Consider the following 13,460-nt stretch of genomic DNA (forward strand, 5'->3'; position numbering starts at 1 on the left):
GGTAGATTGTGAGTGGTGGACAAAAAGTGGCGAGCTTATATAAAAGTGATAAACAACTGGTTACAGTATGTCATGTAGGATAGTTATACCAAAAGTTGTGACTTAGTCCATGATATACCAAAAGTTGCGACTTAGTCCGTGGTATTAGAATTTCTGATTATCAATGTCAGTGTGGAAAGGTCACACAAATGAATTAACATTTAAGATCACATAAAAAAATCTAATAGAGTTTAATTGAATGGGTAACTGCTATTATATTTACTATTGGGTACATTTACCTTTAAGACATTTGTTAATTAACAATTTTAGGAAAGTTTGATATCACTTAAATGAGAAATGTAAAAAGTTTTCCAAAAAAGAAAAATTAGTTGTTTTTTTTTTTTAATTAAAAGTTTCTAAAAATATTATCTAAATTTATACTTTTAAAACATTCATTGACTTTTTCCTTTACTATTTACCCATTGACAATATTTGACTCCAAACCTATTTAGAGTTATTTTATATGATTATTTATGAATATTACTATTTTAACAAGTTACATGACTCGTTGCAAAAAGTCATGTAAACAAAACTGCATGGTCTTTTTAGTCCTGCATGACATGTGTGGTAATAGCAAAACTTTATGCTTTACCTACCAAGAGACGGACTCATTGAGCTTGACATGGAAGCCGCCTCAACTTATAATTTGGTTTTCTTTCAAAAAAAAAAAACTTATAATTTGGTTTTTCCAAGAGAAATTTCAGAGTCGGTCGTTTAGGGCTATTTAAAAGGGGAAGTCTAAATAAAAAGGAAAATCACATATTGAATTTTCATATATAGTCTTTACGAAGTACAGTTTTCTCCTGAAATCTCGTCGCACATCTTCAAGTAATAATTTTGAAGATTCAGTATAGACTCTATATAAAGACAAAAGAGAGAAAAGAAGGGTTTTACGTTTTTTCTTTTTTGGAAATAATAAAGCTAATTAATACTATGTTGCTAAATAAACTCAATTTGGAAAAAATGATTTTTTATTCCCCTTCCTCTCTCTCTTTCGAAACCAGTAAAAACATGGTGGAAGGAGAATTTCTGCCACCGCATTCTTCTTTCATTCTTCCTTTGTCTCCGCCTCCACCCACCAAAAAATATTGTAACACAATAAACACAAACACTACTAGCATGGAGAATGAAAGAAAAAAAAAGGTGGCAATGGTTGGCTTTTACAAACGTTCCCTTCCTTCTCCTCCTGCAATTGATTTTACTTCCTCCGAAGGCAAGGTCAGTTTCTCTGTTCATCCTCTTATTTTTGTTTTTATTCTTTCATTCAGTTGAAGAGTTCTGTTTTATTTTTATGTGAATTTTTGGTGCTTAACTTTTTGTGTCAGTTGGTTTTAGAATTTAGAGCATATGATTTTTTTTTTTTTTTTTTTTAAATTTACTTTCATGTGTATGGGAGCTGTTTTTTTACTAACCCTAACTCGAACCTTTTTCCCAAGTGATGTACAAACTGTTGTTTGCTGCTGTTTCTAATGCGATGCTTAAAAAAAAAATTGTAAATAAACAAATAAGCAAATAGGAAAAGGTAGCTGGCATTTGTTGTTTGATGTTAAATTTAGCAATATACTTTATTTTTTTAATGCTGGTTGGAGAAACTTTCAATGTATAGAGTAAGAATTAATCTAATTTTATAGGTTTAATGAAATTTCTCTTTGAATAATGTCAAGAAGATCAATTACTATAAGCATAAATTATACTTTCAGTTCAAGTTTTGACTTTAGTCCTGCATACGTAAGGAAATAACTAGAAACTTTTAGATAAAATGGTCAAATATGAGTACTTAATGTAAACACACAAGGGAAAATTTTTGGAGAAACTAGCTGTCTAAAGAAGAAAATATTAAATCTTTTTAAAAGAAAAAACCAGAAAAATGAAAATCACATAGCTTGTTAACCTTTCGTTATTCCGGTTCTTTTAAAACTAATGCATGAAATCACTCTAACCGCGGTCAAATCATACAGTTCTAAAAACTGTGGCCGGTTTTAGAGGTTCGCATAGTTCCATTTTTTTACTATATTTCGCCAAAAAAACAAATCTCAGTCTATAAAGAATTCAAATATAAAAATTAAAAAATTAAAAAACAAACTGCGAGAGAGAAAAAGAAAACAGAGAGCCAAGTTGGTGAGGTTGCTAACATCACTGTTAATTTTCTGGTAGTATATCTCTCCAATTATCCCCACCTCCTAATTTCTTCTACTCCTTCTCGGCAACACCTCGCCCAGCAGGCAGCAGCTAGAAACTATCTCCTCGTATTGTCTCTTGTTTCTTGTTTTTGAGCAGTGCACTAATAACAAGTGTATAGCTGTATTTTTGTTTTTATTAAGTGCGCCCACTGTATTGCCGGACAAAACCACTACCACATACCTCGTAAAGCTCAATAGACTAATAGTGAGAAAGATACATCTTTTATCTAATTAAACTATTTTAGTTAATTTTTTTATTTGTACTAATTAAAAGTATTTATTTATATTTTAAATAATTAATAAATTAATTATAATATCATTAAAGTTTGATTTCAGTTTGATTTTAAAAATTTTGAACTTCTTCTATTTATAGTTCATTGAATGGTCTAAGGTGAAAATCATGCTTTTTTTTTTTTATTGAAATTGCTGCAATGCCTTGTGGTGTTGACTCCTTGTGCCATTTTTATTGGCCACTAAAGCGTTACAATCATCTAGTAGTGGGAACGTATTTTATGTTATGTTATACCCCAAAGTTGAGGACTGCATGCATGTACTAAATGTTTTTTTTTTTTTTTCTAGGAAAATATTTCACGGTAAGTTATATTGTAGGAGTATTAACTAGTTGGCAATTGTGTAATGCACGAGAAAATTTAACGTAATATAATTTTTTGTATTTTTTAAAATGTTAAATCTAGTAGTTATAGTAGTTTTTAATAAGTATTTATTGTGATCATATTTATATACGGAATTATATATTATAAGTAAGATGTTTATTATGTTAGTATTCGTATATGAACTTATATATTTACCATTTAAAATATATATATATATATATAATGTGCCCACTCCCTATTTTCTTAGGAATTGTCTAAAGATTCCAAAAAAAAAAAAAAGTTCTAAATATGGAATAAAATTTATTCAATTAAAATTTTTGTATTAGAATAATGATTGTAAAATTATGGGGTCTCTAAAAGTTTTGTGGCTTAATAATAGAAGGACAACAAAAAATTAGGAGAATCATATGCATAAATCCAAGTAATTAGGGGACCGTATCTTTGCTAATTATTCTTCCAACATCCTTATTTCTCACCCCTTCTCTCTCTTCCTTTCCATTATTTCCTTTCTTCACAATAGATGCATGGACAGCACCCTTGAGTTGTGGAATTGTACTAAATCTTTTGCCTCGATAAATTTTAGGCCTTGAGTTGTGGAATTGCACTATTTTTTTTTTATTATAAAATTTGAGAAGAAAAGAGTCTTGTAATTTAGTGATATAATTTGTTCTAAGATTCAAGTCCTCACTCACACAATAATAAACTCTAGAATTTAAAAAAAAAAAGAAAAAGAAAAAAAAAACACCTATATTATAATCATCCTTAAAAATGTTAGAGTTTCACAATATCCAATAGAGTCCAAATTTGATAATAATAAGGGTGTAAAACTCATGTTTTACAACATCCAATAAAAGATTGCCACATTAATTTTTTACTCAAAACTCAGTACATCATAGTATCATACTATGCTTAATAGCATCTCAATAAACTCTCAATTTGATTGAATTTTCATATGGTTACTAGAATTGATTGGGTGTAGTTGTACTTATTTTTTTAATATGTGATAAGATGATGTGATATGTTGAGATTGAAAGTTATAAAACTTGAATTTCACACCACATTCTTATAAAATTTAAACTCTATTTAATAAGGACAAAGTTTAGCTACAAAATTAGTTGTAGCCTAAGTTTACAATTTTACTCAATAAAATAAACATCACTACATATTTTGAAAATCTAACTGTTGAATTGCATGCTTTTTTCGTTTTTAATACACATGTCAAATTTTATATCAATCGGATATTATTTACTATATAATCTTTGAGCTTATATTTTATGCATAATTTAAACTACAAAAACTTGCAATTTAAACAATTTATTAATGACATAGTTATTAATTTTTAATTTTTTATAAATTTTGCAAGTATGAATGATATAAGAAGAAGATGTAATCCAATGGTAGATTTTTCAAAATTTACCTTCAATAAAAAGATATTGAGTAAGGTTGTAGCCTAAGATTACAACTAATTTTATAACTAAACTTTGTCCATTTTTTATAATAATTATTGGGCGTTGGAATTTCATTAGAAAAGTCTAGTGACTTTTGACAATTGACTTAACCAATATATATTGTATCAAAATTAAAAGGCGTAAATGCACTTTTAGTCCCTACATTTTGACGTTTTTCCATTTTAGTCCCTACATTTTATTTTTTTTTTTCCACTTTTAGTCCCTAAAACCAATTTACGCGTTTCATTTTAGTCCTTTCCCTCAGTCAACCGACGGAAATAGCTGAGGTGGCAGTCGGAGCAATTAAAATATTATAAAAAATGCTACATCACCATATCACATCAGCATATAAATTAAAAAAATTAATTTATTAATTTTAACAAAATTAAAAAACATAAAAATACCAAATCAAATAAAAAAAAATACATAAAAATACATCAGATTTGAATCAAACACACAAAAAATCCAGATCATATTTGAATCAAACCCATTTCTCTCTCTTCATTCTCTCATCTCCTCTCTCTCTCTCATGTTGCTCTCTCTTCTCTTCAAACCCATTCTCTTCAAGGCTGAAACCCATGGTCATGAACACCATCACTAGAGCCACCCATGGCCGGACCCACTGTCCAGTCCACTGCAAGCCACCACCCACTCTCTTATTATTTCTCTTCTCTCTCTTCCTTCTCTCTCTCATTACAGATCAGCGGATGGTGTCAAGATTGGCGTTTGGGGTTTGGTTGTTTGAAGATCGGGATTTAGGGTGTGGAGATCGACCTTTGACGTAGTGGAGATCGGCGTTTGGGGTTTCTATGGACCGTGCAGATCAGAGTCGGCATGGTGGAGATTGACGGGTTGTGGAGGTTATGGGCTGTGTGGGTCGTGTGGTGGAAGTTTTAGGATGTGTGGGTCATATGGTAGAGGTGGGTTGTGTGGCGGTGGTGGTGGCAGTTTCTGGGTTTGGTTGGATGGTGTCGAGATTGGTGTTTGGGGTTTGGTTGTTTGAAGATTGGCATTTGGGGCGTGAAGATCGGCCTTTGATGCCGGCAATTTTCAAGCTCGGTTGAAAATCAAATACCCAAACCCAAAAAATGAAACCAAAAAAACCAAAAAAAAAAATTAAAGAATCGAGTTTGATTCAATGAGCTGAGTTTGGCTGGGTTTTTCTGGGTTTGAGATTTTGAGTTTGAGTTTGAGGTTTGGCTGGGGTTTGATTCAATGAACTGAGTTTGGCTTGGTTTTTTTTGAGGTTTCTGGGTTGATTTTGAGTTTGATTGTTTGAAATAAACTGGGTTTTGTTCTTGGGTTTGATTTTCTGGGTTTGTGTTCTTGTGTTCATAGGCATTTGATTTTATTGTTTTTAATTTTGAATTCGTGTTCTTGGGTATGATTTTCTGGGTTTGGGTTTGATTTTATTGTTTTTAATTATGTTTTTATTTTTTTATTTAGTTAAAATTAATAAATTAATTTTTTAAATTTATATGCTGATGTGTCATGAGTGACGTGGCATTTTTATAATATTTTAATTGCTCCGGCTGCCACCTCAGCTATTTCCGTCGGTTGACTGGCGGAAAGGACTAAAATAGAACGCGTAAATTGGTTTTAGGGACTAAAAGTGGAAAAAATAAAATGTAGGGACTAAAATGAAAAAACTTTAAAATGTAGGGATTAAAAGTCCATTTACGCCAAATTAAAAATGGGATATAGAGACTTAGAGAATGCCTAATCTAATAATAGTTATATTAGGTTAGAAATCCAAAGAAAGGAAAGAAAAGATAGAGCATAGAGAGAAAACACAATTACACTAGGATTATTTGGTTCGAAGATATTATCCATATATCCTTACACCAAGAATTTGACTTGAACCTTAACTACTATTAAGCTCAAAATCCTTAACATATTAACTAATAAACTTTAATTACTCAGATTCATGATTCTCAAAAAAAAAAAAATTACTCAGGTTCATAGCGCTGAAATAATTTAAATATAGACTTGATTTTAAAAGGAAAGAAAAAGAAAATTCCCACAACTACAATTTTATATTTCACAGTCAACATTAATTTCCCATATTAAACACGGTTCTTTGTTTGTTTTTTTCCTAGAATTCTCAATCTTTCTTTGCTCAAAAAAAAAAAAAAAAAAATTTGTCAATCTTTCAGCCAAAACCAAGAGACTCCAAAGACCAAAAAGTCTTGCACCCGACACAACACATGTATGACTCATCTTAGTCGTCGACACTTCTCTCTAGTTCGATACTTCACTCTGTTTTCAACAGAGACGTCGAGAATTTAAATACGATATCTCTAATTATTTAATAATTTGTTTTTATTAAAAAATCACTTAGAAACTTATATTTTCTCAAAAAAATACACTTTGATACCACTCCACCTTTTTCACGTTGGAGCTTTTGTACCGTTACTTTACGCAATAAGAAAACAAAAGCAAAATAAATAAACAAAATAAAAATGGCTATGGCTGGGTTGTACCGGCGATCACTTCCTTCTCCACCTGCAATTGATTTCGCTTCTTCTGAAGGCAAGGTCAGTTACAGTTGCTCCTCTTTCAGTTCCGCAATTTCAAATTTTTTTTTTTTTCAATTTTATGATCTTGATGAATTTGTCTACTAAAGGGTATTTCTGGGTTTGAATTCTTGTTTGCGTTTGATTTTTTTTTTTTTTTTTTTGGTGATTTTGATTTGTTTGGTTCGGATTTTTGTTAAATTTATAGTTAAGAATGAAAAGAATTGAAGTTTTTTAGTTTATCTAGCAATGTGGGACTGTGATTCTCTATTTGTCTTTTGTTGTTGTTTCTTTTTTATAATATAGATGGGAGTGTTATCTGAATGCATATAATAATCGATTCTTTTACTATAATTGTGTGTTTTTTATTATGATGGTAGCTTTTCTGGGTAGGGTTATTTTAAGATTAATGGATGATCCTTATGTGTTTTTTTTTTATAGAAAAGTAAGTGTATGAAGTGATTACATTGTGGGTTTAGCTTATTTAAGGTTTTTTTTTTTTTTTAATAAATAGGTTTCTGGGGTTTTTTTTTTTTTTTTTTTTTTTTTTTTAAGAATTTAATTCTATCACTTCATTGGTGACAATAAGTAAGCTAATTTGGGAAATACATATTGTAGATACTAGATATACTGTGTGGTTCTTTAGTTGTTGACTTGTGGGAGTGTCATTATTTCTGGTTGCTATCGAATATCAATCATTAAGCCCGTGTGTTTCTGTAATTGCAGAAGCTTTTCATCGAGGCCATTCAAAATGGGACAATGGAGGGTTTTTATAGGTTGATTTCTAATTTTCAGACGCAATCGGAGCCTGCATATTGTGGACTGGCCAGTCTGTCCATGGTCTTGAACGCCCTCGCTATTGATCCAGGAAGAAAATGGAAGGGTACTATTCAATTTGTTTAAATCTTGTCATATTGAAGATTTTGCATAATTGTTCCAGCTAGTTGATACAATGCTAATCACCGCCATTTAGTGGGGTTCTGTAATTGCTTGGTTTAGCATGTCACTATTGTTTTCTCTTGCATGAGTATGAATCATAAGACAATTTAAATGTGCTTGTTGACATCTAAGTGTTTGTTATAATTGGCTGCTGATGCCTTGATTTCATTATCTGACGCCCCTATCCACAGATGATTTCAATTTACATAATTGGCTCTTGCACAATATAATGGGTGTTTCTTTTCTTTTTGAGACCATTCCAAAACATGTAAAATATTATTCATCTTTTTTGATGATATATGACGACTTATTATGTGTTATGTGTCTTATAATTCATCTTACTTACAGGACCTTGGAGATGGTTTGATGAATCTATGCTTGACTGCTGTGAATCATTGGAAAATGTCAGAACTAGAGGCATCTCATTTGGGAAGGTTGTATGTTTTGCTCACTGTGCTGGAGCAAAAGTTGAAGCCTTCCGCACAAGTCACACTACCATTGATGAATTCCGTAAACATGTCATTACATGTTCCACTTCTGATAATTGTCATGTGATCTCATCATATCATAGATCTGCTTTGAAACAGGTAAGCATTTACCAATTGCAGATTTCACTCATCACTGCCTTCTCTGTGTGCGTGTCCTAGGTGTTTTCATGCATAGGTGGGCTCCTATCCTGGCCTTGTATGTAATAACCTTCAATCTGTTAATCAATTTGGAGGAATAAAACTGTGAGCTTGACAACATGTATTACTTTAATAGCAAAAATATTAACATGCAGGTTCAATTATGCAGTATCGATCAGTATTTCAAATGAAATTTTTTGAAAGAGAATTTTGATTTTTTTACCATTTATAAGTTTGTGGTGCACAATATTCAACAAGTATGGTGTGTTATATATAATCTCCAATACCTTTTATAATAATGCAATGTCTTACATGTAAAAAAATTGAGGTAAGTACCAATTGATTTTTTTTTTTGCAGACAGGAACAGGTCATTTTTCACCTATTGGTGGTTATCATGCTGGAAGAGACATGGCGCTAATATTGGATGTTGCACGTTTTAAATATCCTCCTCATTGGGTTCCTCTCAGTAATCTTTGGGAAGGAATGAATATTATTGATGATACAACTGGACAACATAGAGGGTATGTATTCACGTATATTTTCTTTAGTAATTTATTATACTTAATCACAATGATTTGGATATGCATGCTTGAACCAACTTGTTTGTCTTGACTCTTGATATTTCTTTCACTGAAGAAACTTTTGGTTCAAGACCTAATTAACATTTATCAAAATGTTTAGTCATAATTGACAATTGCCTGATGACTTTTCATATTGACAGCAAAGAAGGCGACTTACTCAATTAAAAGTTGTGCCAAACTGCAGAATAAAGATATGAAACTAATTTGGGGTCCCTGTATTTTTGACTAAAAAGTGAAGCCTTTTGTTTTTTTGCTTCCCTTCTCCCCCCCCCCCCCCCCACCCCCAAAAAAAAGAAAAAGAAAAAAGAAAAAAAGAGAGAGTTAATTCCTCTTTCATTGAAGCACTGAAAAGTTACTTTTTTTGTTTAACTAGGAGAGGAGCTTCTCAGGGTTTTTTTTTTTTAATGTGCATTCAGTAACATTGTTATCCCCTGGTTGTTTGGCCTTATCACAATTTAGTCCACTAACACAATTGCTACTTTTAACCACAGAAGATTTTGACTAAAATGAAATCATTAGGTTTCTGTTAAAAGATCCCATAAAAGTTTCATTTTAATCGAAACTTTAGGGAATCTTATTCAACAACCTCACCCATAGCATGAAGTTAATTTTGCTTTCTCCTTTTGGCTTTTGTGTGGCCACCATCACAATTCCCCCTATCCTCCAAGTCAAGGTCCACAATCGACAGCTTTTGGTGGCCTGCAGGGAGTCATTTCTTTACTTCAATTGCTTATATCAGACTAAATTGTGATAGGATTAAACCACAAAGTGGTAATTTGTAATGAAAAGTTTTTCCTCAAAATGCAGAATTTTTTTATTTTAAATGGAACCATAATGATTTTATTTTAGTTGGTCAACCCACAGAAAAATAAATTGTAATTTTCCTTTATTTAAATTACAAACAGGGTGCAATTGCATTCAGTTTGAATGCCTTCTTGTAAAAGTTTAAATAATTAAACATTCATCCTCCAAATTCTTGTATTGTTTTGTTTACCTCCACTGCACCTCCCTTGGTCATTACATGTTATATGCCACTACGTCATTCAATCTTTTATGTTGATTTTTTTTTTTTTTTGGTGGGGATTATAGATGAAAAACTAAATTAAAAGAAAAGAAATAAACACAGTTGGAAAAACCGAAAAGGGAGATTCTTTTTAAGGCAAAAGCAAAAATATCAAGAACATTCAAACACGGGTCATTGAAAACCTTGCCCAAAGCCTATAGAGAGATACTGAGGCAATTCTTTTCAAGTATGCTCCAAAATATCTATACTTAGGTTAAATGCTTCTTTTTGCATTGTGTGATTTGCTATCATAGTTGCTTTTGCATTTGATTTTTTTTATTCAAGATAGATTATGTGTCAATCATGTGTTATTGTGCTTTTCTCAGGTTCATGCTTATATCTACACCTCACAGGGAGCCAGGATTGCTTTATACCCTGGTATGCTTGAGTTGTAATTGTTTATGTTTTTGCATCTTGTTTGTATTACCCTTTCATCGTCCTTTTTTTCTTTCTTAATGTTCAATCTGTAATAGTGAACACCACCCCCCTCCCTCCCCCCCCGCACCACACACACACACACAAAAATGGAATAATACAATTCTACCTATTTTATGTTGCAATTTCTCAATAATAATAAATGACTTGGATAGTTATGTTTTTACTTTGACTTCATCTCCTCTTCTTGAGAGGCAAGATTTTGTTGCTCTTAATAATTGTGATGAGCCAATGAGCTCTAGCTTAAATGGAACCTCCTCTTGTAAGAGGTAAGTGGAGCGCGAGGTTGTGGATTTATGACCCAGCAGGTGCATGCCTAACTTACAAATCAAAAAATAAAAATAGTGACCTATCAAAATAAAAAATAAAAATAGTGATGGTGGTTTCTACAGGGGCCTCATCTGTATGAATTCTACTTTGAAGCTGAGAGTGAATTTCTTTCTCAAGTATGTATAGTTGCAGTGTTGAGAGAATCTTTATTATCGTTTGTATAATTTTAAACTATACAATTTCTTTCTCAAGTATGTATAGTTGCAGTGTCGAGAGAATCTTTATTATCGTTTGTATAATTTTAAACTATACTTACATATTTTGTCTGTAAAGTTTATGTATACACAGACTTGTTTTCCTATGTGGAACAAACTAGACTATAATGCATGAAATTGCAGCTTTGCCTCTGAAAAGGTTTATATTTTGGGTGAAGCCCCATTACAGAATCTTCTAGATGTTTTCTCAATTAATTTAATTACAACAAAATATTTTCATTGCATATTGATTTTCACAATTTGGTAACATATGAACAACAGGATGGTGAATGTATATACTTGGGTTGGTAAATTCTGTATTCATTTGGCAAGAATGCCTGCGTTGACGGTGTTTGGTCTTTGAATGAGTTTGCCACACTCATATACTGATTATTGGTGTTCACACACACACACAGATTTAGACAGAGATTACTTGTCTAGTTGTCTGTGATTTTAGGGCTTGGAGATGTCTGAAATATTGACTAAGTTATATTGCATAAGATAATGGATTTTATTCTGGATTTTCTTTCAGAGCTGTAAACATGAGAGTTGGGTCAGTATTGCAAAGTACATAATGGAAGATGTTCCTCTTCTCTTGAAGTCAGAGGGTGTGAATGACATTCAGAAAGTTCTCTCTGTTGTTTTCTCATCGCTCCCATCAAATTTTGGAGAATTTATCAAGTGGATTGCAGAGGTTAGGAGTCAAGAGGATTTTGGTCAGATTTTAAGCACAGAGGAGAAAGCAAGGGTTGCCATGAAGGTGTTGTAAAAACTTCCTTTCCATTTTCACATTCATCTTTCCCCCTGATGAGCCAGATTCAATTCTGAAGTTTGTTCCATTTCCTCCAAATTTTTAATGACAAGAATTGTTATTGCAGGAAGAAATATTGAAACAGGTGCAGGAGACTGGCCTATTTAGACAGGTGGCAGCATTTTTGTCTTCAGCAAATTCTTGCTGCCGAAACTTACCACCTTTGGGTTTTGAAGACAATTTGCCTAACATTGCTGCAACTGTTTGTTGCCAAGGAGCAGAAATTTGGGCTGGGAAGTATGGCTCATTGAACGGATATTGTTGTCGCGAAACTTGTGTAAAATGCTTGAAGGCTAATGGTGACAAGGCTGTTACAGTAGTGTCTGGGACAGTGGTTAATGGAAAATGTCAGCAGGGTGTTGACATTTTGGTTCCTTCATCCCAAACAAAACAGAGTTGCTCTTGCTCTGCCTCAAGCAATTACATTGGGATGCTCCCAGCTAGTAATGACGTTCTTACTGCACTTTTACTAGCCTTGCCTCCAGAAACATGGTCTGGTATCAAAGACAAGAAGCTTTTACAGGAAATATCCAGCCTTGTTTCGACCGAAAAGCTTCCCACCTTGGTTCAAGAGGAGGTAACTAATTCATGTAGAAATTTTATTTTATTGGTGTGCTTTTAAGTTCTCACTTCTGTTGCAAATATGGTTTAGATATCTATCTGAGTGGTTTGTTTATAAGAAATGTTGTTGCATGTGCTCATTATCTTGTCATCTTAAAAGTAATAGTATGCCTTTCACATTTACATGTTGATCAACATTTTGAGAACCAAAGGAAACATGCATTTTGTTCTTGAAAATGTTGAACAAGTATGGCCATACAAAAAAGGTTTGATAGAGTATGCAAGTCAAGAAGTTGTGCCCCAGATCACTGCAAAAGTTTTGTTGATAAAGAGTCAATACATGATTGTCTCTTTGGGTACTAATTTTACATTGTATGCTACTATAATTTCTAAGATTTCTTATTATCAATTGGTATGGCAGGTTTTGCACTTAAGAGACCAGCTCCACCTTCTCAAGAGATGCCAAGAGAACAAGATAGATGAGAATCTTGGTGCACCTCTCTCTTAGCTCCCCCATTTGACTCATTTTTTGTATTAGTGTATTTATGTGTCTAAGAAAAGAGCAAGTCCTTACCATTATGAGTGTAGAAGTAGAATATTAGAGAGTCTGACAGCAACAAGGCTATTTTCTACTATTTTTGAGGATTTTGGTTGAATTAGCTGTTTCAACTTGTCAACAGTATCCTAGCTCTAGTGTCGCTCAAGTGTGACCATGAATTAGGAACGAAAATTTTGTGGTTTATATGCACACAATTTCTTTTAGTCTCCATTAGATTCAGACTACAATCACAAAATTTTTCAACCACTTAGGTGGTAAGTTATAAATGGTGAAAAATAATGTAGTGTTATTTGTGGGTCTTGTTGAAAATTACCAATAACTTCAGTGGCGGCTCCAGGAATATTTTTCAAGGTAGCCTTTATGGACCAAAATTTAATAAAAAGATAACTTCATACATTGACCAAAACAGACACACGCAAATACATAATGTCTTACAATTTTCTTCTACAAATTTTCTTATTTTGAAATCTTTGTATGATAGTCTCATTATCAATGTTACAAGTTATATCTCTTTCAAAATTTTAGTTAGATAAAAAATTTATTGGAATTTTTCTTTTTGTTTG

The 13,460-nt window shown here is 32.3% G+C and overlaps 1 protein-coding gene across 2 annotated transcripts; it reads left to right on the plus strand.

Annotated features, from left to right (window-relative positions):
• The first annotated feature begins 1,097 nt into the window (after positions 1 to 1,097).
• On the plus strand, positions 1,098 to 13,186 carry LOC112031627 (glutathione gamma-glutamylcysteinyltransferase 1). Of its 2 annotated transcripts, none has more exons than XM_024064333.2 (8): positions 1,098 to 1,257; positions 7,524 to 7,680; positions 8,085 to 8,323; positions 8,721 to 8,884; positions 10,334 to 10,385; positions 11,499 to 11,726; positions 11,845 to 12,354; positions 12,760 to 13,186. In XM_024064333.2, the coding sequence occupies exons 1-8, from the start codon at positions 1,159 to 1,161 to the stop codon at positions 12,844 to 12,846; spliced, it is 1,536 nt and encodes a 511-aa protein (XP_023920101.2). In that variant the 5' UTR covers positions 1,098 to 1,158; the 3' UTR covers positions 12,847 to 13,186. The 2 variants fall into 2 exon arrangements, with proteins under 2 accessions (XP_023920101.2, XP_023920093.2); XM_024064325.2 differs by lacking the exon at positions 1,098 to 1,257 and adding an exon at positions 6,470 to 6,818.
• Positions 13,187 to 13,460: the final 274 nt, after the last annotated feature.

Source organism: Quercus suber, unplaced genomic scaffold, assembly GCF_002906115.3.
Source record: "Quercus suber isolate HL8 unplaced genomic scaffold, Cork oak 2.0 scaffold_19, whole genome shotgun sequence".
In the NCBI taxonomy this organism is placed as follows: domain Eukaryota; kingdom Viridiplantae; phylum Streptophyta; class Magnoliopsida; order Fagales; family Fagaceae; genus Quercus; species Quercus suber.

Excerpts from the sequence above, each read along its gene's own strand:
- LOC112031627 (XM_024064333.2), top strand. The coding sequence starts at position 1,159 with ATGGAGAATGAAAGAAAAAAAAAGGTGGCAATGGTTGGCTTTTACAAA. Across the intron at positions 8,885-10,333 it reads ACAACTGGACAACATAGAGG|GTTCATGCTTATATCTACAC; the intron begins GTATGTATTCAC and ends TGCTTTTCTCAG. Across the intron at positions 12,355-12,759 it reads CCACCTTGGTTCAAGAGGAG|GTTTTGCACTTAAGAGACCA; the intron begins GTAACTAATTCA and ends TTGGTATGGCAG.